Raw genomic sequence first — 23,247 nt, 5'->3', positions numbered from 1 at the left:
AAAAAATAAAGCACAAACTTTATTTTATACACCCTACTGATCATTCAGTTGTAGTTTGGTTGAATTTGGTTAAGTAGTTTTAGAGGAGAAGATTTTTTAAAGTTAGCAAATATGATGAACAAATTGTGAAAAATTGTCATTAAAGGACAATAACCCCTTAAGGGGTCAATTGACAATTTTGGTCATATTAACTTATTTGTAGATCTTACTTTGCTGATCATTTTTGCTGTTTACAGTTTATCTTTATCTATAATAATATTCAAGATAATGACCAAAAACTGCAAAATTTCCTTAAAATTACCAATTAAGTGGCAGCAACCCAACAATGGTTTGTTTGATTCATCTGAAAATTTCAGGGCTGATAGATCTTGACCTAATGAACATTTTTACCCCATGTCAGATTTGCTCTAAATGCTTTCGTTTTTGAGATATAAGCCAAAAACTGCATTTGACCCCTATGTTCTATTTTAAGTAACAGCGGCCATGTTTTTTGACAGATCAAAAATCGAAACACACACTTTGTGCAGGATAATCTAAGGAACAATCATGCTAAGTTTCATCCAAATCCATTCAGTAGTTTCAGAGGAGAAGATTTTTTAAAGTTAGCAAATGTGATGAACAAATTGTGAAAAATTGTCATTAAAGGACAATAACCCCTTAAGGGGTCAATTGACAATTTTGGTCATATTAACTTATTTGTAGATCTTACTTTGCTGATCATTTTTGCTGTTTACAGTTTATCTTTATCTATAATAATATTCAAGATAATGACCAAAAACTGCAAAATTTCCTTAAAATTACCAATTAAGTGGCAGCAACCCAACAATGGTTTGTTTGATTCATCTGAAAATTTCAGGGCTGATAGATCTTGACCTAATGAACATTTTTACCCCATGTCAGATTTGCTCTAAATGCTTTCATTTTTGAGATATAAGCCAAAAACTGCATTTGACCCCTATGTTCTATTTTAAGTAACGGCGGCCATGTTTTTTGACGGATCAAAAATCGAAGCACACACTTTGTGCAGGATAATCTAAGGAACAATCATGCTAAGTTTTATTCAAATCCATTCAGTAGTTTCAGAGGAGAAGATGTTCGAAAAATTGTTAACGACGACGACGACGACGACGACGGACGCCAAGTGATGAGAAAAGCTCACATGGCCTTTTAGGCCAGGTGAGCTAAAAATAAAATTAGAAATTCTTATTTTGTAAAAGCTAAGGCTCCCTGAGACAATATCAGAATTATAAAAATACAATGAATTACAAAATATAATACGTAAATATATACAAAACTACAAAGCAGGACACAACATAATATCTATCACAGATTTGTATTATGAATTGAAATTTGAAAATAGTCATCTTAGTCATATATAATACATGTACATGAAATTTCAGTAATGGAAAACATAAGAGATGTGATGCTATTATGTATTTAAATACCCTATCATTTAATTTATTAATACATAATTCGAAAAATTTATTTAAAAAACAGAAACAAAAAGGACCCTATATCAAGAAGGACAAATACAACCTCATTCACTTTCTATTAAATATCTTTTTCATAGTTTAGCGTTAAATGATATGCATTTTAATGTATATTTCTAATCAAATCTAATCAATAATGAAGAGAATCAAACTTTTTATGTGCAAAAGGGAATAACTCCCTCAATCCAGAGAAGACCAAGAAATTCTATTTATATCCACATCTTCATGTAAGGATCTAACAATGTACAAAAAATTTCATGAACATTCATTGAGGAAAAAGGAGGAGTGGCATCCTCAAAGTGCATAATATTATTATATAATATAGTAGTTGAGGACATAACTCTGGGATTTGTCAATGGGTCAAGTTGTCTTTTTATTGTGCACATATTCATGTTTGGATCTTCATATTATCATTAACATCTGATGAAGCATGTTGAAGGTAACCTGCATCCACAAAGAGCATACTGAATTTGATAAAAAAAAAATGTAACTGCAAGGGGACATAACATGGGATTTGTTAATTAATTATGATGCCTTTTTATTATGCATATATTCATATTAGGATCTGTAAATTATCCTAAACATCCAATGAATTAAGCATTTTTGAGGTCAGCTGCATTCACAATATGTATACTGCATTTTTACAAAAATGTATGTACAAGGGGACATAACTCTGGGATTTGCTTATAGACCAGGATGCTCAACTTATATTCAAGTTTCCATGTTAGGATCTATTAATGTAGAAAGTTTCATGAAATCTAATGAAGTTTGATGGATTCACACAGTACATACTGACTAGCACATGTATGGTTATTTCAAAGATGAGGGACATTATTCCATACTAATGCTTTTCTTTAAGAAATTTATTAATCAGATTTAAATAAAAGACCTCTTCAATGTAGAGTTATACGTCAGGAAATGTACTCCTTCTAATTACAATACCACTGAAATGATAAACACCTACACGAAGCATAAATAAATTACATGTTAAAAATTTAATATACATATAACATATTTAAAAAGAAGAGAAAACAGAAAAAATGTCTTAAATGTATAATTATGCAAATTGAAAATGTATTGCAAATACAAAACATATCATTCTTAAAACATTGCTTATTATGTGACTCACAAAATATGAGATTTGATTTTTTTAACAAATCACCTGATTACATGACTCTAATCTAAACAGATACATAACATATTTACATAATACTTTTGATTTACAGTTAATGAATTTTATTGTTTTTGTAAGGAAGCTTCTACATGATTATTACAAGGGAAACATGACTAAAATGTGATAAATGTCTACAAGTACGATTCAATAATAACAATTCATAACAGTAGACGATAAAAATAAATTGCACAAATCATATATTGAGCACCATTATATTTTATATGTTTTGCTGAAAGATTACAAAGGCATAATCAAAGACAAGATGATTCCTATCTGCGTAGTATCAACTGAACATTCCATTCTACAAGAGGAAGTGTTTTAACTGTCTGAATGCTATTTTGAGAATGACAACCTAAATTGATTTCATTCCTATGATATGATTCCATAGCAGAAAATTTTTTACTTCTTTCAAAATGTTTTGTTTTTCAATCTTTACTTTTATAAAAACTTAAATGAAGATCTGCAAACTTAACATTCCCTGAAATAGAAAAATGAAAATTACATAATTATGTCTTATACATGTACAATCCAGCATTACTTTCATATGTCTCATTATCAGGTTGAATAAACTAGTCTTATTTTAATTTGATAAAAAGCTTTGGACTTTTATTGGACAGATAATATTGCAGTATACAGCTCCCTTTTCAGGAATGTGACCTACCTAATTAGACTGTTTACCGGGTTTGAAATAACATGAGCAACATGATGGGTGCCACATGTGGAGTAGGATCTGCTTACCCTTCCTGAGCACCTGAGATCACCCTAGTTTTTGATGGGGTTCGGATTGCTAAGTCTATAATTTTTTTATGTTGTGTCTTGTACTATTAGTTGTCTGTTTGTCTTTTCTTTACAAGCCATGGTGTTAAATCAGTTTATTTTCGATCTATGAGTTTGACTCTCCCTCTGGTATCTTTTGTCCCTCTTTCATTCTTTCAAACATTGTAAACAAACAACAAACTACACAAAAGACACGAAAAGTCAGGATGTGGAAATTCATGTTGTCTCTTCTCTTCTACCTTAAAAGCTCAACAAAAGCTAGGCGTCTAAGATTTTTTATTCCTAGGAATGGTATTTTACATTCAAATAGTAAGTAATGACATGGCTAAAAATACTCCCTAAACCCACACCCCAGAAAGAAACTGTTCATTGAATGACAATAATTTTACATTAATTTTTTAAGAGAGAAACCTATCTATCCTTTATATTAACTTATTCTTAAAGGTTACTTATTCAAACATGTAACTAAATCTTTGAATATTGTTTTGTTATCAGTGACTATACTTAATATGTTCTTTCACAGTACTACAATTTGTCGATACCTATATTTAGGAATTGCACCAAGTGCTGTTTTTCTCAGACTGTTAATGATTTCTTAACACTAAAATCATTGGTTGTTGGATGTGTACTGATTTATATTCTAGTCTTAAACACATGATGTTTTTTAGTTGTTATTGGCTTTGAACTAGCTTTCAGTAGCTAGTACTCAGACCTGTACCTTGTGTCTTTTTTTTTGTCAGGGATAAATGATGCCTGATATGAAATGGTTTGCAATAAACAATATATATAACCAGACTAGAATACCTTTAACTTTCTTGGTCCTTTTGGCAACAATAAACCCAACAACAGCGACCACTGCTATTAATAGGATAGCACCAATAACTGCACCAGCAATCACTCCTGCATTGTTTGACGACTTTTGCCCTCTTGGTTTTGGTGATGATGTTTCTTAAATTGAATGCAAACCATTTAGACATTTCTTAATAATATTTTCTGCTAAAGCTTACATTTGAAGTTTTCCAAAACATCATTAAAGTTTGATTAAAAAATAAGAAGTGAATATTAGCTTATCTTTACTTGAGATCACTCCCACTTTTTGGTGGGGCTCGTGTTGCGCAGTCTTTAGTTTTGTATGTTGTGTTTTGTGTTCTATAGTCTGATGATCTTTTTCATTATTAGCCATGGCGTTGTCAGTTTATTTAAGACTTGTGAGTTTGAATGTCCCTTGGGTATCTTTTGCCTCTCCTTTAGATCAGCTGGTTAACAAGTTTATATAAATATCAACATTTTACATGAACTTCAAGGACTCATTTTTCTGAGTAGACATAATTTCCACCAGCCACTTGAAAAGATACAATTGATTGCCTTGTAGCAAAGATCTCAATATTTGACCTAATTAATATCAAGGTTACAGTTAATGACAATATCTTCATAAGGTTTCATAATATTTTCAAGTTTTGAATAAATATCATAGAAAGTTCAAAAGTTTAAATACACACAAAAATGAAATCATATGTGCCAGTAGCTTTATCATGACAACATCTATGTGAACTTTTAATGCTTCATTTCAATGTAAAAATATTTTTCTGTGACAAATTGCAACGTATTGTTTTGTGTGTATAAACCTCATGCTGCCAATCAAGAACCTTGAAATTAAAATTCATAGAATGGATGGACACACAGACAGAGGGACAGATAGAGGTAAACCAGAATACTTTCTCTGTAGGAGCAAGCCTGGATATAAAAAATCTCAACCTTGACTCACTGATGATATTTGTATAATACTTTTTCTGAATAAAATGTGTTAAACTATACATATGTCAGAGCAATATAACAGTTACTGGACTTACCTATCATAGAAGTGCTACAATTAACATAAGAATCCTTACCTGTCTTAGAAGTGCTACAATTAACATAAGAAACCTTATCTGTCTTAGAAGTGCTACAATTAAGATAAACAAATCCTTACCTGTCTTAGAAGTGCTACAATTAACATAGGTACCAGACTCTGTTGTCCCATTGATATTTTTGGCTGAGACGGTGAAGAAAAATGGATATCCAGTCTCTAATGGCTGTATATTGACTTTAATACGGGTCCCCTCTCCAGTATCTGTAATTTCTTGTGGTCCTCTGATATTATTACCAGGTTTAAAATATGAATGGTAAGCAGTAAAAGTCTGCTTGCTGCCACCATTATATGCTGATATCCAACTGAAATCTGCTGAGTTTTCTGTACAACTTACTTCTAACCCAAATGGTCTGAGAGGCCAACCTGTAAGAAAGGACATGATTTTAAAATGCCTGCTATATTACTTTGAGCTATAACTCACTTATAATACCCAAGGTTCACAATTAGTTTTAGGTAATGATGAAGTTGACAAGCGACTCAGATGAAAATGCATCTCACTGTAAAGTGTGCTGATTCCGTAGAAAAATGTTACAAGAATTTATACATTGTCATCATGTTTTGGAATATATGAACACAATATTTTCTTTTACCAAGTTTTTGATGGAGTGATAAATGTGAAAGAGGGACGAAAGATACCAGAGGGAAACTGTAAATTAATTCTTTTTTAAAAACACAATAAATAAACTTGCAAATATTGTTTTAGCATTTAAGCATCCACTAAGAAAGGCTGCGAATTAAAGGGAAACTTCACAAAAAAATCAAAAATTGATATTATGTCCATTCTGTATAGAAATGCTCAAATTTATAGATATTAAAGTTTTATTCCGCTAGATAAGAGATCACCATCGATTTTAAATTTAGAGTATCAATTCTCTGCGTTCCGCCATTTTGTCGTCTTCCCCGATTAAAAATCACGATATGTCTATTAACCACAAAGGACCAAAACTAAAGTAACTGATGTAGTAGTAATTGCGTGTCGATATCTTGTCAATCGTACAGTTGTTTTTATCTGACAAACTAACTTGATACGGAAAATGTTCTAAATTTTTTTAAATAACCATAGTCTGTTATTTTTGAACTGTTAATATTGGAATTAGTTAAAAAGTCAAAGTTTAAATCAAAAATAAGTGTTCCGTGAAAACTGTTTTCGTAAATCTAATTCGTTTATAATTCTGTAAAGTAATAAATTTTATTCAAATAAATTCGGATCTTCCCTCATTTGATCACCAGCATGACTAAAGGTATTACTCCCAAAGGTATTGTGAGGGGTGTGAGGTGACACGTCCAGGTATTCAAGCGATTTCCTGTCGGGCTTGCAAGTTCATGCATCGTTTCACTTCTGTAGGTATTGATCAGTGTACACGGCCGATAACTTATAACTCATTTTGAACTATCAGGTGTATAATATACATCTCTGTCTTGCGTGTCCGAAAGTGATATAATATACTAGTCATTACTAAACTCATACGCTTGTTTATAAATAACATTACTGGTGTAAAGAATATTATTTATAAAAATATAAATAATACAAAAAAAAAAGATTTGATGAAATAAAAATCTATTTACATTTTTTTCCAAGGTTTAATTTGGGAAAATGTAATATATACTCGTTGTCAATAGTAAAGGACAGATTGGAACATACCAGAAATATTGATTTTAAAAAATGTACGCACTTGTCGACGATTCGTTTCTACGCCTGGATAGAAAGTTACGGAGCTATATCGCAATTTAAAATCTATACATGTATACATTGAACATAAGAAAGAAACATACATTTTGTGTAAATTGGGGTAACAGTTTTGTAAATAGACTAGTCCACGTATGCCAACAGTATGTAATCATCGAATTCGATAGACTGTTGTATACCAAAAGAAGAAGAAGTAGAAGAAGTAGAGGACCAATTTGATTTAAATACAGGTCGATATAATAACTTGCTTCGGTTCATCGAAGTTATGAACATAGTAAAATCACAAATATATATATATATCAATAAGATCGTTCTCCAATGAAGGAAAAATTCGACATCATCACAATTGTTCCGACATTCATGTAAAACATATGCAACTGGACGTACACTAATAAACCCCAAGGGATGTGAATATTTTCTAGGAAAACTATTGAGTATAAAAGTTTCAAATTGATTTCGGGGTTTATTTTCTTTCTTGATATTCAATGACAGCAATTTAAAGAATAAACTGCTTGTCCGCTTTAGGGGTATTCTTGCCAGTTGAACAGACTTATAATTACATTCAAAAATAGGGAAATTAAGATGACATTAAATTCGTTGTCTTTTTTTTTTAAACATCTTGGTCAAATAGCTAAAGTATTATTCGGTGTAAGAAGACTATTTTAATAAGGACGCTCCCGATTATGAATATTTGGTTGACGTTTTTCACACTTGAAAAGAATATCTATTCGTAATTTTTCGATTCCATTCCAAGAGGATCCTTAAATTTCCTGTCAATTTTTTAAAACATCTTTTTTTTCAAATAGCTGAAGTATTCATGCGTTTTGAGATTTAAAATATTTTGATGAGAACATTACTTCCTAAATAGGTAAATAAAGATCGCTTTGGATGGACTAAATTATATAATTGCAATCTGTTTGAAATATTAAAGGTTGCCGATTCTAATTTAAAAAAGGACATTATTTAGTTCATACACTCGTGTTTAGAAGGCTATTTTTATTTATAAATTTATTCAATTAAAATAATTCAGTATTTTATCGTTACAAAAGTAATCAGAAGTCATAATTCATTTAAAAGTGAGCTTATGCAAAATATATAAAAATATACAACAGCTATCCAGTTATTGTGCGACCTTATTTCTCCCGTAAATTCATTTTTATTCTTTTTCTTACATTTCTGTGTCTAAAAGTATAACTGACTCCCGTATATCATTCATACGAAATGTTGTTCACACCTGAAATGGTGAACCGTGACGCCTAGGTGTCACTGAATGAAGATCAAAAGATTAGAATTACATAATGCTAATCTTTTAATTACCTTGAGTTTAACTACGCATTCAACATTCACTAAGTGTCACAAATTAATACACATTTAATTTCCACAGTACAAGCAAGTGAATATGTTTTCTGGAATGAAGCAAAAAGTTCAGAATACAAACATGTATTTTTTATGTTTGTTTAAAGTATTTAAAAAAAAAAAATCATAAAAATGTTCTATTGTATTATTTACTTTAATTACTAGAATTCGTATAAAAAATCCACACATGACTCCTACAATCTAATTTTAAAAGTTGCATGGCTATCACTTACTTTTCGTTGGTTAATAGCTACACCAAAAGTCGTCGATGCGCTTTAAATAGCGTTATTATATGGTTAACGAACAAGACTTAAATGAGATTAATTTCACTCCCGGCATGCTCAAAGACTTAAACTACGTCACATAAGTCAGGAAGTTTGATAAAATAAAATTAATAATTCCCAATTTTCTTCTTTATTACTTTTCATATCGAAATGAAACTTGGTGAATATGTTTTTTATGGTATTATGAACATAATTAGATGAAAAGTGAAAAATCGCGAATTATCCCTTTAATGAAATTCTAATGTCTACATATATAAGGTAAACATTTATTTTCCCATGCACGCAATCATATTTTTTTCTTTCTAAATCATTCATGTATTTAGAGACATGTACTTTAAATTGTGCACTGATGTGTATTAGAAAAGTCGTCAGTCTCAGTCAAACATCATAATGAGTATGATGAAACAGAAAATAAAATAAATGAAATAAATGAACCTATTAATGACAAACTTTAATTATTCACATAAATTCGATGGTGACATACATGTGGTCCGAGACCACAATTGTCGTCCCTTGATTTTCATTGTCCACAAATATAGTCCCTACTGTTGACAGTGGGTTACTTGCCATTAATTTTTATGCCCTTTCCAGATTTATTTCTCCATGTTTAATGCCTCAAATTGCAAGAAGGGAAGGGGGGGGGGGGGGGGGGGTGAAATTACACTGTAAAAAAATTTGGGTTCAGAATTTTTAAGGATTGTAGTGATTTGGTCCAGCTGAAAAAGGTTAAAAATTAGCATTTCGGAAGCTGTCAAAAGATTTCAAGACGCCCTAAACATAAAATTGACCATATTTTGAGTTAGAGCCGATTAAGTTTTCTATAATTTTGATATGATTTGTCCAAAAAATTGTACAACACATTGTAAAAATTTCATTGTGAAAGCGCAGGTGGGATTTTTTTAATTTTCATTTATGTTCTAAAAAAAATGCGCTACGAAATAATTGTGGTCTCGGTCCATGTATATGACAGGTGTATAATGAAATATTATTCTGAATGATGATGTCACTGTTTATCTGATCTTTTGGTATATTTTAGTTTATCATTTATTTGTAGTTACCAGTTTTATCCTGAAAAATGTTGAATATTATGGTGGAGTCTGTCACATTTCCGACGTAATTGTTAGCAACAGCCAAATATTGACCAAAATCATAAGACTTTATATCCTTGATCTCATATTGTGATATGTAGTAGAAGTTATCTTGTCCACCGTATGATGAATCTAGATATACACGTCTGTTCTTTGAGGTTGGTGTGCGTTTAAAATACCAGTTGACATTTGGAGTAGGGATTGATATATAATTTGCAGTCAAATTAATTCCTTCTCCTTCTCGTAATGTAAATTTGTAAACATTATCATGAGCTGGCCTTGCATAACCTACAATGTAGAATAGAAAACATTATCAAGGTGTAGCTAAACAAAAATAAAAGCTTGTAACTGCATTCATTATTAAGTTCAGGGAGAAAGTGTGGGTTATCATTTTGTTGAGGCAGAGTAAATTTACATTGTTTGTAGAGTGCAGAAACAGTAAATTCATGAAATTTTTCATTTATTAAGGGTTAAAACTCCAAAACAGTGAAAATTACACCCCAAAACACAAACTTGATCTGTGTTTGGTTGTAAAAGGTATTGTAAGGCCAGGGTTTTTTAATTTGTTGGTTTACAGATTTTTCACCAATATTTTCTGTATGTTTTTTTCAATTTTTGTCATCATTTCTTAAATTCTAGTTCCAAGAAATATTATTGCTCAGCTGTTATAAACATACACAACAGCCTGTGTGGATTTTGCTTTTTCCACCTGCCCACCGTAGGCAGTCCACCCGTGCCCACTCTAGCTATAATCTCTTTTGTAAAAATAATGATTATAAATGCTTATCTGCTTTTTTCAAGTTTCAAGTCTTTAGATGATAGATAAGATAAAGATAAATTTATTTTATTAAAGTGTCACGTATTGATCTTACACAATAGTAAAATATTTACACAAGTACAATCACATAAAAAAAAAAGATCAACACCCAGCCTTAAAAGACTTATGAGACACTGTTATATACATATAAAACAGCTCAATCACGCAATGTCAAATTTAGAAAATGATACAAAAGAAATTGAATGCCCATTCCTACAGGTGGGCAGAGTGGACAAGGTAGAAATTTCGCCCACCCGGTGCCCACTCCCATGGTGGGCCGGTGCACAAAGCAAAATCTCTCCAAGCTGTAGTGTAAAAGGCATGCCATCATCATACAATTTCCAAGTTGGGTTATGTCTAAACTGGACCCATGTTGTGTTCACTTATAGCTACACCATAAACCTTTGGTGCGAAGCTATAGATGGAATGGTGGACCAGTTTAGGTTATGTCTAGGTCAAAGACAAATTTAATAGTTATTTCACGAACAAGGAAAAGAGACCGCCTAGCTTTTTATCAATTTCCAGAAAATTGGTAAATAATTATCTTCAAGCAAGAAAACTCATAAATAAAAATTGCAAACATAATCGTACAAAAATAACCTTTATATGTGTTACGTATTTGTTTTTCGTTCATTATTTTATATAAATAAGACCGTTAAGTTTTCTCGTTTGAATTGTTTTACATTGTCTTATCAGGGCCTTATATAGCTGACTATGCAGTATGGGCTTTGCTCATTGTCGAAGGCTGTGACCTATAGTTGTTAATGTCTGTGTCATTTTGGTCTCTTGTGGACAGTTGTCTCATTGGTAATCATACCACATCTTCTTTTTTATATTTAACATTCTTGTTAAATACTTAGTCTACTAATAGACTCGTCCAATGGTAAGACGAAGATATCAATTTCATGAGTTGTCATGCATTCCCATTTTTGATATCCAAATGGATGATTTTCATTTTTATCATTATTATCTATGAAACAAGAACATTCCAAATTATTTTTGAATATATATTACTTTAACTTGACTTCTTCCACGATTTGGACAGGTCCATTTCATCTATGGGATGATGCATCTTACAGAATTGTGTAGAAAAACTAGAGGCTCTCAAGAACCTGTATATCACTTACTTGACTCTACTTAGGTTTTTGAAATTATATAAAAAAAGAGATAAAATTTGGCTACAAAGTAACAACACTTGGTCAGCACCTCATAAGGAACATTCATGCCATGTTTGGTGTCATTCCATTCAACAGTTCTCTAAAAGAAATCATTTGTATGCATTTCCCATATGGTCCTATGTTAAACTAGGTCCTCTGCTAACGGCCATCTTGGATGATGGATCGGCTACAAAGTAACAACACTTGGTCAGTACCTCATAAGGAACATTCATGCCATGTTTGGTTTCATTCCATTTATTGGTTCTCTAAAAGAAGTCATTTGTATGCATTTCCCATAGGGTCCAATGTTAAACTAAGTTCCCTGCTGGCGTCCATCTGGGATAATGGATTGGCTACAAAGTAACAACACTTGGTCAGCACCTTATAAGGAATATTCATGCCATGTTTGGTTTCATTCCATTTATTGGTTCTCTAATAGAAGTCATTTGTATGCATTTCCCATAGGGTCCTATGTTAAACTAAGTCCACCGCTGGCTACCATCTTGGATGATGGATCGGCTACAAAGTAACAACATTTGGTCAGCATCTAATAAGAAACATTAATGCTATGTTTGGTTTCATTCCATTGACTGATTCTCTAAAAGAAGAAATTTGAATGTAATTCCCATAGCGTCCTATGTTAAACTAAGTCCCCCGCTGACAGCCATCTTGGATGATGGATTGGCTACAAAGTAACAACAATTGGGAAGTACCTCATAAGAGATATTCATGCTATGTTTGGTTTCATTCCATTTATTGGTTCTCTAAAAGAAGTCATTTGTATGAATTTCCCATAGGGTCCTCTGTTAAACTAAGTCCCCCGCTGACAGCCATCTTGGATGATGGATTGGCTACAAAGTAACAACACTTGGTCAGCACCTCATAAGGAATATTCATGCCATGTTTGGTTTCATTCCATTAATTGGTTCTCTAAAAGAAGTCATTTGTATGTATTTCCAATAGGGTCCTATGTTAAACTAAGTCCACTGCTGGCGGCCATCTTGGATGATGGATCAGCTACAAATTAACAACACTTGGTCAGTACCTCATAAGAAATATTCATGCCATGTTTGGTTTCATTCCATTGAGTGGTTCTCTAAAAGAAGTCATTTGCATACATTTCCCATAGGGTCCTATGTTAAACTAAGTCCCCCGCTGACAGCCATCTTGGATAATGGATCGGCTACAAAGTAACAACACTTGGTCAGCACCTCATAAGGAATATTCATGCCATGTTTGGTTTCATTCCATTTATTGGTTCTCTAATAGAAGTCATTTGTATGCATTTCCCTTAGGGTCCTATGTTAAACTAAGTTCCCCGCTGACGGCCATCTTGGATAATGGATTGGCTACAAAGTAACAACACTTGGTCAGCACCTCATAAGGAACATTCATGCCATGTTTGGTGTCATTCCATTCAACAGTTCTCTAAAAGAAATCATTTGTATGCATTTCCCATATGGTCCTATGTTAAACTAGGTCCTCTGCTAACGGCCATCTTGGATGATGGATCGGCTACAAAGTAACAACACTTGGTCAGTACCTCATAAGGAACATTCATGCCATGTTTGGTTTCATTCCATTTATTGGTTCTCTAATAGAAGTCATTTGTATGCATTTCCCATAGGGTCCAATGTTAAACTAAGTTCCCTGCTGGCGTCCATCTGGGATAATGGATTGGCTACAAAGTAACAACACTTGGTCAGCACCTTATAAGGAATATTCATGCCATGTTTGGTTTCATTCCATTTATTGGTTCTCTAATAGAAGTCATTTGTATGCATTTCCCATAGGGTCCTATGTTAAACTAAGTCCACCGCTGGCTACCATCTTGGATGATGGATCGGCTACAAAGTAACAACACATGGTCAGCACCTCATAAAGAACATTCATGCCATGTTTGGTGTCATTCCATTCAACAGTTCTCTAAAAGAAATCATTTGTATGCATTTCCAATAGGGACCTATGTTAAACTAGGTCCCTTGCTGGCGGCCATTTTGGATGATGGATCGGCTACAAAGTAACAACACTTGGTCAGTACCTCATAAGGAACATTCATGCCATGTTTGATTTGATTCCATTCAGTGGTTCTCTAAAAGAAGTCATTTGTATGCATTTCCCATAGGGTCCAATGTTAAACTAAGTTCCCTGCTGGCGGCCATCTTTGATGATGGATTGGCTACAAAGTAACAACACTTGGTCAGAACCTCATAAGTAACATTCATGCCATGTTTGGTTTCATTCCATTCAGTGGTTCTCTAGAAGAAGTTCAAAATGTAAAATATTAACGACGACGACGGACAACGGACAACAGACGCCAAGTGATGAGAAAAGCTCACTTGGCCCTTTCGGGGCAGGTGAGCTAAAAAGGGAAACAAACTTATTGTTATTGTTTTAAACACAGGTTTCACTCAGTAAAATTATTTGTGCAAACAACATTTCAAGGTCAGTTATAATTAATCATCTATTTTTAGATACGAAAACATACAGATTATTTTTTATAATTTGAATATTTCACAATACAATGTGTAATCAATTCTGTTAGTGTTTGAAGCATTCATTTCATAAAAAAAATATTTTTATTTATATTTCAGGGATAAGATATTTCTTATGGTCGACAGGAATAAAAAGGCATCAAATAACAATTTCATTTTTATCCAGCAAATTGGAAAAATAGGGTTGGCGGATCTGTAAACCAACAAATTAAAAAAAACCTGGCCTAAATAAGTTTCAGGATATTTGATTGTGGCTTAGCAAAGTTTGAGAATGGAAACCAAATTCGGGTAGAAGGGTATGGATAAATGAAAGGACAGACAACAGACAAGGGGTAACTTTAATGATTACTTCACTCAGCAGCGGCAATAGTGCTTATAAAATAAGGATATTTAATTGGGAGATAAACACAAAACAAGCATTAAATTTGAAGGTCCTTAAACGATTAAAAATGTCAAATACTACATTTACTTAATATTCATTTATATTAACAATAGAAAAATAACTTACATTGAATACTGACACGATTAAGTGACTCCATAACAGTTTTACCCATGATATTTTCAGCTTTACAGGTATAGTGACTTCTGTGGTCTAAACACTCTGCATGTTCTATAGTCAGAATTCCCTTAGTAGAACAATCGTACTGACATGTGGTTGTTTCATTGGTATAGTAAGAATCTACAAGTAAAAAGAGAGAGCTTTACAGGTATAGTGACTTCTGTGATCTAAACACTCTGCATGTTATATAGTCAGAATTCCCTTAGTAGAACATTCATACTGACATGTGGTTGTTTCATTAGTGTAGTAAGAATCTACAAGTAAAATCACACATAAATCTGCTATTTTCTAGGTATATTAGCTACTGTGGCATGTTACTTCGAATTCTGTATTTTTTCTGACAAAAATTTGGTATATTAAGAGCGTACGATAGAAAAAGAAATTCTGTATTTTTCCTGTCAAAAAATTGGTAGATTAAGAGCATACGATAGACATGGAAGAAACTATTGCATGAATTGTAAATAAACTTATAGTGAAGCTATATTTAGGGTCAAAAGACCATTTTTTGTTCTGTAGGTACTTTATCACAATTCCCTAACAATTAAAAATGCGAGCTACTGCTCACTGATGCCGAAATATTTCGGTAAACAGGAAGTTGTTCAGTGATGTATCTGAAAATGCATCACACAGCATAGCTGACTAATATTAACCCTGAAACCAAATTTCAGAAATCCTTGTCAAGTAAAAAAAACTAGAGGCTCTAAAGAGCCTGTGTCGCTCACCTTGGTCTATGTGCATATTAAACAAAGGACACAGATGGATTCATGACAAAATTGTGTTTTGCTGATAGTGATGTGTTTGTAGATCTTACTTTACTGAACATTCTTGGTACTTAGAATTTTCTCTATCTATAATAAACTTGGACCTTTAGATACAGTGAAAAATATTTTGTAAAAATTTACAAAAATTTACCAAATTAGTGAAAATTGTTAAAGATTGAATAAAATGGACAACAACTCCTTAAGGGGTCAACTGACGATTTTGGTCATGTTGACTTATTTCTAGATCTTACTTAGCTGAACATTATTGCTGTTTACAAGTTATCTCTATCTATAACAATATTCAAGATAATAACCAAAAACAGCAAAATTTCCTTAAAATTACTAATTCAGGGGCAGCAACCCAACAACAGGTTATCCGATTTATCTGAAAATTTCAGGGCAGATAGATCTTGACCTGTTACACAATTTTACCCCTTGTCAGATTTGCTCTAAATGCTTTGGTTTTTGAGTTATAAGCCCAAAACTGCATTTTACCCCTATGTTCTATTTTTAGCCATGGCTGCCATCTTGGATGGTTGGCCGGGTCACCGGACACATTTTTTAAACAAGATACCCCAATGATGATTTTGGCCAAGTTTGGTGTAATTTGGCCAAGTAGTTTCAGAGGAGAAGATGTAAAAGATTACTAAGATTTATGAAAAATGGTTAAAAATTGACTATAAAGGGCAATAACTCCTAAAGGGGTCAACTGACCATTTCGGTCATGTTTACTTATTTGTAAATCTTTTTTTGCTGAACATTATTGCTGTTTACAGTTTATCTCTATCTATAATAATATTCAAGATAATAACAAAAAACAGCAAAATTTCATTAAAATTACTTATTCTGGGGCAGCAACCCAAAACCGGGTTGTCCAATTCATCTGAAAATTTCAGGGCAGGTAGATCTTGACCTGATAAACAAATTTACCTCATGTCAGATTTACTCTAAATGCTTTGGTTTTTGAGTTATAAGCCAAAAACTGCATTTTACCCAAGGTTCTATTTTTAGCCATGGCGGCCATCTTGATTGGATGGCTGGGTCACTGGATACATTTTTCAAACTACATACCCCAAAGATGGTTGTGGCCAAGTTTGGATTGATTTGGCCAAGTAGTTTCAGAGGAGAAGATTTTTGTAAAAGATTACTAAGATTTACGAAAAATGGTTAAAAATTGACTATAAAGGGCAATAACTCCTAAAGGGGTCAACTGACCATTTCGGTCATGTTGACTTATTTGTAAATATTACTTTGCTGAACATTATTGCTGTTTACAGTTTATCTCTATCTATAATAATATTCAAGATAATAACCAAAAACAGCAAAATTTCCTTAAAATTACTAATTCAGGGGCAGCAACCCAACAAGAGGTTATCCGATTTATCTGAAAATTTCAGGGCAGATAGATCTTGACCTGTAACACAAGTTTTTCCCATGTCAGATTTGCTCTAAATGCTTTGGTTTTTGAGTTATAAGCCAAAAACTGCATTTTACCCCTATGTTCTATTTTTAGCCATGGCGGCCATCTTGGATGGTTGGCCGGGTCACCGGACACATTTTTTTAAACTAGATACCCCAATGATGATTTTGCCCAAGTTTGGTGTAATTTGGCCCAGTAGTTTCAGAGGAGAAGATTTTTGTAAAAGTTAACGACGCCGGACGCCGCCGGACGACAGACGACGGACGACGGACGCCAAGTGATGGGAAAAGCTCACTTGGCCCTTTGGGCCAGGTGAGCTAAAAATGTGACGGAAATTTTCAACTTGGCTATTATGTGTAAAATGATACAAGTGTTCGGTAAACAGAAATTTGTTGAGTGATGAATCTAAAAATGCATCACACGGTGTAGCTGACAAATATAAACCCTGAAACTAAACTTTGTCAAGTAGTTCCTGAGAAAAATGCGATGAAAATATTCATGGAACGGATAGACTGACAGACTGACGGATGGATGGATGGACAGACCAAGGTAAAACAGTATACCCCCCTTTTTTCAAAGCGGGGGTATAATGACAGCAGTGAGCTGATTGTTTATTATGAGAATTTAATTTGCCGAATAATTCATGCAATGTAGCATAAAAGTTGTCCAACCTCTAGCTCAACATGGGAACGGAAGTGACGATGCACCTTAACGCACGAATGATGTTCACTGAAACCAAAGTTTTTAACGTAATGCATCGAACTCGAAAGTTGTCTATTGAGAGGTTAACCTCTAAATGTCTTTTAATTAGTTTGTTTGTGTTGTATGTTTGCTGTCTAATTGAAGTACACCCAACATATCCTTGTATTTCTATTGGTAAATAAAGGATTTAGGTTTTACTAAATAAGTTAGCATTTTTTCATATCTTTATAACCTCCTAATCTAAATAAAAGGGAGACATGGTTGCTAAAGTAGTCAAACTACTGTCTCACTAGAGCCTGCCGACACTGAGATTGTGTGCAGAACTTCAATTGACTAAAGTGGATTGTTAGTCTTCCTAACAAAGGTTGGTGGGTCTCATTAGTAAAAGCTGGCCACAACGACATAGCACAATAGTACTAAAAGTGGTGTTAAACATCAATAAATCAATAATTCAATCTAAATGTCAGTTCAACTTAATAGTGATCTTCTAATCTTTGCTATCACTCAATATATAAATCATAGAAGTATCAAATATGGGATACAAACCTGGTGTGATCACTTCCATATTGTTTCTGTACCACGTAATATTGGCCTGTGGATAACTTTTGACATCACATGTGACTAGAATTTCACTGCCTTCACTATACCAGTTAAAACTGTTTATATCTACCTTGTCAATACTGGGTTGATCTAGATTAAAATTCATATATAGTTAATGATTGTAGTTTCAAAATCTATGTCATTCTTAAATCTTGGGACAACAAAATTCAGCAGTCTCTATGCAATATTTCATTTTATTTATACAAAAAACTTTTAAAAGAAGTGAGTTCACATTCTATATAGATGTACCGTATGGCGGGTAATTATTTTCGCTTGGTGTAAATTTTTGCTTATTTTCGCGGATAGAACAAAATCACCAAAATAATTTCCGCCAAGTGAACATGCAAAGGTATGGATAAAAGTTTTGAATAAGCCAAAATAGTAACCACAAATTATTTTGTATACCTTTTTCAATGAAAATCGTGAAATTTTACTCCCACGAAAATAACCCGCTATACAGTGTGCCTGTTCCCAATCAGGAGACATTATTGTTGTTGGTTGTTGTCTGCCATTATTGATTTTTTTTGTTCTCTCAGGGGTTATTAAGCAGGCTGCTAGTTTTTTTCCTTTTGAATTATTTTACATTTTGTAATGTAGTGGTCTTATTGAAGCCTAACTTTACAGTTTTGGTTTGGCTCCTTGTTGAAAGTAGTTTGTTATCAATAATAGCTGAAATAAACTTCATTTGGACTATGTTGGACAGTTAATGTCTATTGGCAATCATACCACACATGCCACATCTTCTTATTTGGTATCATAAAAATAGCCAAAAGGAAGAAGAAGAGTTTTTATACAAATCTACAATTTTGCTTTTATTAATTAAGTAACAAATGCAGGTGACATCTTGAATACATACATGGCATATGAGCTTCTATTTTGTTTATCATTGTCTAGTTTTAAAAAACCAAAAGTGTGCACTCTTTATCATTTGTGGGATATAAATTTTGGTTGATTTCTTGGCTACAGAAGGAACATGAATCTAAATGTTCAATAAAACAAAATTTGCGATACGCTTGTATGAAGTACGGGTTTTGCTCATTACTGAAGACCATACAGTGACCTATAGCAGTTAGGCCAAGGTTTTTTAATATGTTGGTTTACAGATTTTCCCCATGAAAAAGTCGGTTGGTCGGTCAGAAAAAAAAAATAAAAAAAATATCTCTCAAGACAGAAAAATATGCAAAAAAAATTATATTTCACCTTTCTAACAATATGTTTGGTTTGCTATTTTATCATCATGTCTTATAACTTAGTTCGATGAAATATTGTTGCTCAGCTGCCACAAACATCACATGACATAGTCTATTAATTTTTTGTGAAAAAAGGGGGTTTGTGTCCACGGACAAAGACGAAATTAAATGGCATTTCACAAACGTAGCCCTAAATAAATTTCAGGAAACTTGTTGATTAATGATCTTCAAAAACGAAAACTGATAAAGAAAAAATGCAAAAACGTTGTACAAAAATAAGTTTCAACACACATGTCAAAAACGAGGATATCGGGTTCATCAGTTGTCATGTATTCCCGTTTTTATTTCCATATGGACGATTTTTTTTATTATCCATGACACAAGTCTGAAAAAATTCTGAGGGTTTTGTTTTAATTAAGTTCTTCAACTTGACGTCTTATATAACCCATGGTTGGACAAGTTCATTTTCCATTTTTCTAATTTACAGAATGATGACAAATACAGGAAACGAACTTAATGTGTAATGGGTTTTAAACACAGGTTTTGTTTCGCAAAATTATTTGCGCAAACGACATTTCAAGGTCAGTTATAATTGATTTGTTTATTTTTAGATACGTAAATTGTAAGTTTTTTATTTTTCACAACTGATAACAGAAAGTGTTATCAATTCTGTTAGTGTTTAATGCATTTCATTTCATAAAAAAAGGATATTTTATTTATTTTTTAGAAATAATGTTTTTATTTGGGTGGGTGGGAATAAAAAAGTATGAAAAATCAATTTTATTATTATTCTGCAAATCAGCAAAATCGGGTCAGCAGATCCTTAAACCAACAAATTAAAAAATCCTGGCCATATATTTTTTTAAGTTATTTGGTCCCATGTGGAGAGTTGTCTATATTGGCAATCATACCACATCTTCTTTTTTATATTGTATGCAGAGTTTTGTATAACAATGAAATAAAATGTCTATAAAATTATAATTTCCCCTAAATATCTAAACAATTGGCACCCATGAAAAAATACTTACGTCGGATATACATGGTAAAATTGATATAAGCTGTGTACTCCGTTCTGAAGACATCATTCTTAGCTTTACATTTAACTTCACCAATATGCCAGTAACTACTGGCGTTGCCCAAGTTGAGCTCTGAACCTGTCTTGATCATACCACTGGTAAAGTACCAGGTGTACTGACACTCTGGGTTACAGTCAGCAATACATCTAATTACAGGAACCTGGGTACCAGTATCCAGTTCTATTGATGTTATATTTGGGCTCAGTCGTATTGATGAACCTGGGCCATCTAAAATATTTAATTTTTCATTTAATCAATATTATACATGTACAAATATTAGAACCACATGACAAATCTATTGTATATGCAAATAGTGAAATGATTCCTTAATTCTAAATAGATATAAGTGACCATTTTTTAACTACAATTCTGTGTGGTAAATATTTTTTCTTTCATTATGACACAATAATCAGAAAAACATATAACAAAACATTCAGATTTTTATTTTTGCCAATGGAAACAATTAAGAACATACTATTTAGTCATGTGACTACAACAATACATAACACAGCAATGCAATACCACAAAGGTTAGGGGTCATTTTCCTAAAATGCTGAGACTTGAGGAAAATGTTAAATATTTTATAGCACAAGCTTCACTTAAAACTTTTACACAATATGATGATTTTCTTGATCTCTGTTTCAAGAATCGGCAAAACCAAAACAGATTGTGTTCTTTGCTAAGCAATATCCTCAGACATTGTCACTTTGTGACTTCATACAGCATAAACAACAAATAGCATGCATAATTGACATTATAATTTCATCATTTTTACTATTGAAGAACTCAGTTCAAACAAAAATCAGATTGATTATAAAATTATAATAAAGGGGTAAAGTTTAAAATACCTGACAAATCCCATTATTGACATTGTACCAGAATGTCATACCAGAGAGAAGGTAACCTGTCAAAATATTTTATTCTCTGGAGTCAAAAGACAGTAATGATATAAAAAATAATCCCTCTGCAATTGTTTGCACCTGTCCTAAGTAAGGAACCTGATGTTCAGTGGTTGCCTTCTGTTTATGTGGTTCATAAGTGTTTCTCGCTTTTCTTTTTTATATAGATTAGACCATTGGTTTTCCCGTTTGAATGGTTTTACATTAGTAATTTTTGGGGCCCTTTATAGCTTGCTGTTCAGTGTGAGCCAAAGCTACATGTTGAAGGCTGTACCTTGACATATAATGGTTTACTTTAAATAAATTGTTACTTGGATGAAGAGTTGTCTCATTGGCACTCATACCACATCCTTCTATATCCATAGCCTATTGAATCCTGGCCTTTCAATAAAAGAGGGACGAAAGATACCAAAGGGACAGTCAAACTCATAAATCTAAAACAAACTGACAACGCCATGGCTAAAAATGAAAAAGACAAACAGAAAAACAATAGTACACATGACACAACATAGCAAACTAAAGAATAAACAACACGAACCCCACCGAAAACTAGGGGTGATCTCAGGTGCTCCGGAAGGGTAAGCAGATACTGCTCCACATGTGGCACCCGTCTTGTTGCTTATGTGGTTACAAATCCGGTAAATAGTCTAATTCGGTAGGTCACATTCATGAAAGGGAAGGGGATTGTAGTTACGACGTAAGGAACATATCCAATATCATTTGTGAAACGGTTATTCCATAACGGTCAACCAACTCGTGATGGCGTCCCTAAAATTTACGAAGGGATGATTTCAACTTCACCATTTGGAACTCTTGGTTTAATAGCTTCCTTGTGAGCAGTAACCCTCTATCAAGAAAATCATGATAGGAAATGCAAGCACGGGAATATAGTATCAATTGGGAGATATATACCCTGTATGCAGGTGCTGCTGGAATGTTGCTACTTAGAAATGGAAAGTTCACAATTGGAAAGCTGAAATCATCTCTTTTGTCGTAAAGTTTTGTTTTCAACCGACCCTCATTGTCAATTTCTAGATGTAAGTCAAGATATGAAGCCCACTTAACTAATAACTTACACTGAACATCTACTACAAAAGTCTCATTTGACAACACTTCTGTTATTCCACTTTCATATTTTCTGTCACTAGCTGCAAAACATATGTATGATCCACCCTGGTCTCTGTTAGCCAATGTCAATTTCAGCATGTTACCATTGTAACGTGTAGAGTTATCTCCCTCTTTTTCCCACCAGACTGTGGCAGGTGGATTTGATTCCACACGGCATTCAACAGAAACGTTTCCACCCTCTTCCAAATAATTCCTCCTTCCATAAGATATATGAGGACCATCTGAAACCATTTAAAAAACTATTATCACTTATATCATGTTTACCATCAATAAAGGTTTCGTTAGTTTCCATTGATTAGTTTACAAAGATTTCCCAATAAGATAAGGTTGGAGGTTGATGAAATCATATTTGTATTTCATTCCTTTATTATTACATAATAACCAGGCTGTTTGTTTTCTCTTTGAAGTATTTTACATTTGTCATTTGGGTTTTGTCTCATTGTTGAAAACAAGTTCGCAATAATTGCAGTTGTTCTAGTTGGTAGTTAATGTTGGTTTTAGTTGACTGTTAGTAGTACGTGTTGACTTAGTACGAACATGTAATAGTATGAATGGACTGGTTTCCCTGTAAAGAAAACTGAGTATGTGTTCTATAGAAAAAAAATGTTATGAAACACAAATCAGACAAATGTTCACTACTAAACGGATCAAAGGTGAGGTCTGACTGACCTGCCCATA

At 33.0% G+C, this 23,247-nt stretch overlaps 2 protein-coding genes across 3 annotated transcripts in view; both read right to left on the bottom strand.

Moving 5' to 3' along the window:
• The window catches only part of LOC139502287 (hemicentin-2-like), a 97,879-nt gene that overhangs the window by 61,677 nt on the left and 12,955 nt on the right, over positions 1-23,247 (bottom strand). The window lies entirely within an intron of this gene.
• Positions 1,188-22,820, bottom strand: LOC139502289 (protein turtle homolog B-like). The gene is made up of 8 exons (XM_071291719.1): positions 22,518-22,820; positions 20,495-20,770; positions 18,223-18,366; positions 14,743-14,913; positions 9,736-10,053; positions 5,411-5,713; positions 4,246-4,389; positions 1,188-3,142 (listed from the first exon to the last, which is right to left on the bottom strand). The coding sequence occupies exons 1-8, from the start codon at positions 22,798-22,800 to the stop codon at positions 3,090-3,092; spliced, it is 1,692 nt and encodes a 563-aa protein (XP_071147820.1). The 5' UTR covers positions 22,801-22,820; the 3' UTR covers positions 1,188-3,089.

Source organism: Mytilus edulis, chromosome 13, assembly GCF_963676685.1.
Source record: "Mytilus edulis chromosome 13, xbMytEdul2.2, whole genome shotgun sequence".
Classification (NCBI taxonomy): Eukaryota; Metazoa; Mollusca; class Bivalvia; order Mytilida; family Mytilidae; genus Mytilus; species Mytilus edulis.
Note: the sequence above shows the minus strand (reverse complement) of the source record. Positions and strands in the feature narration are given on the sequence as shown.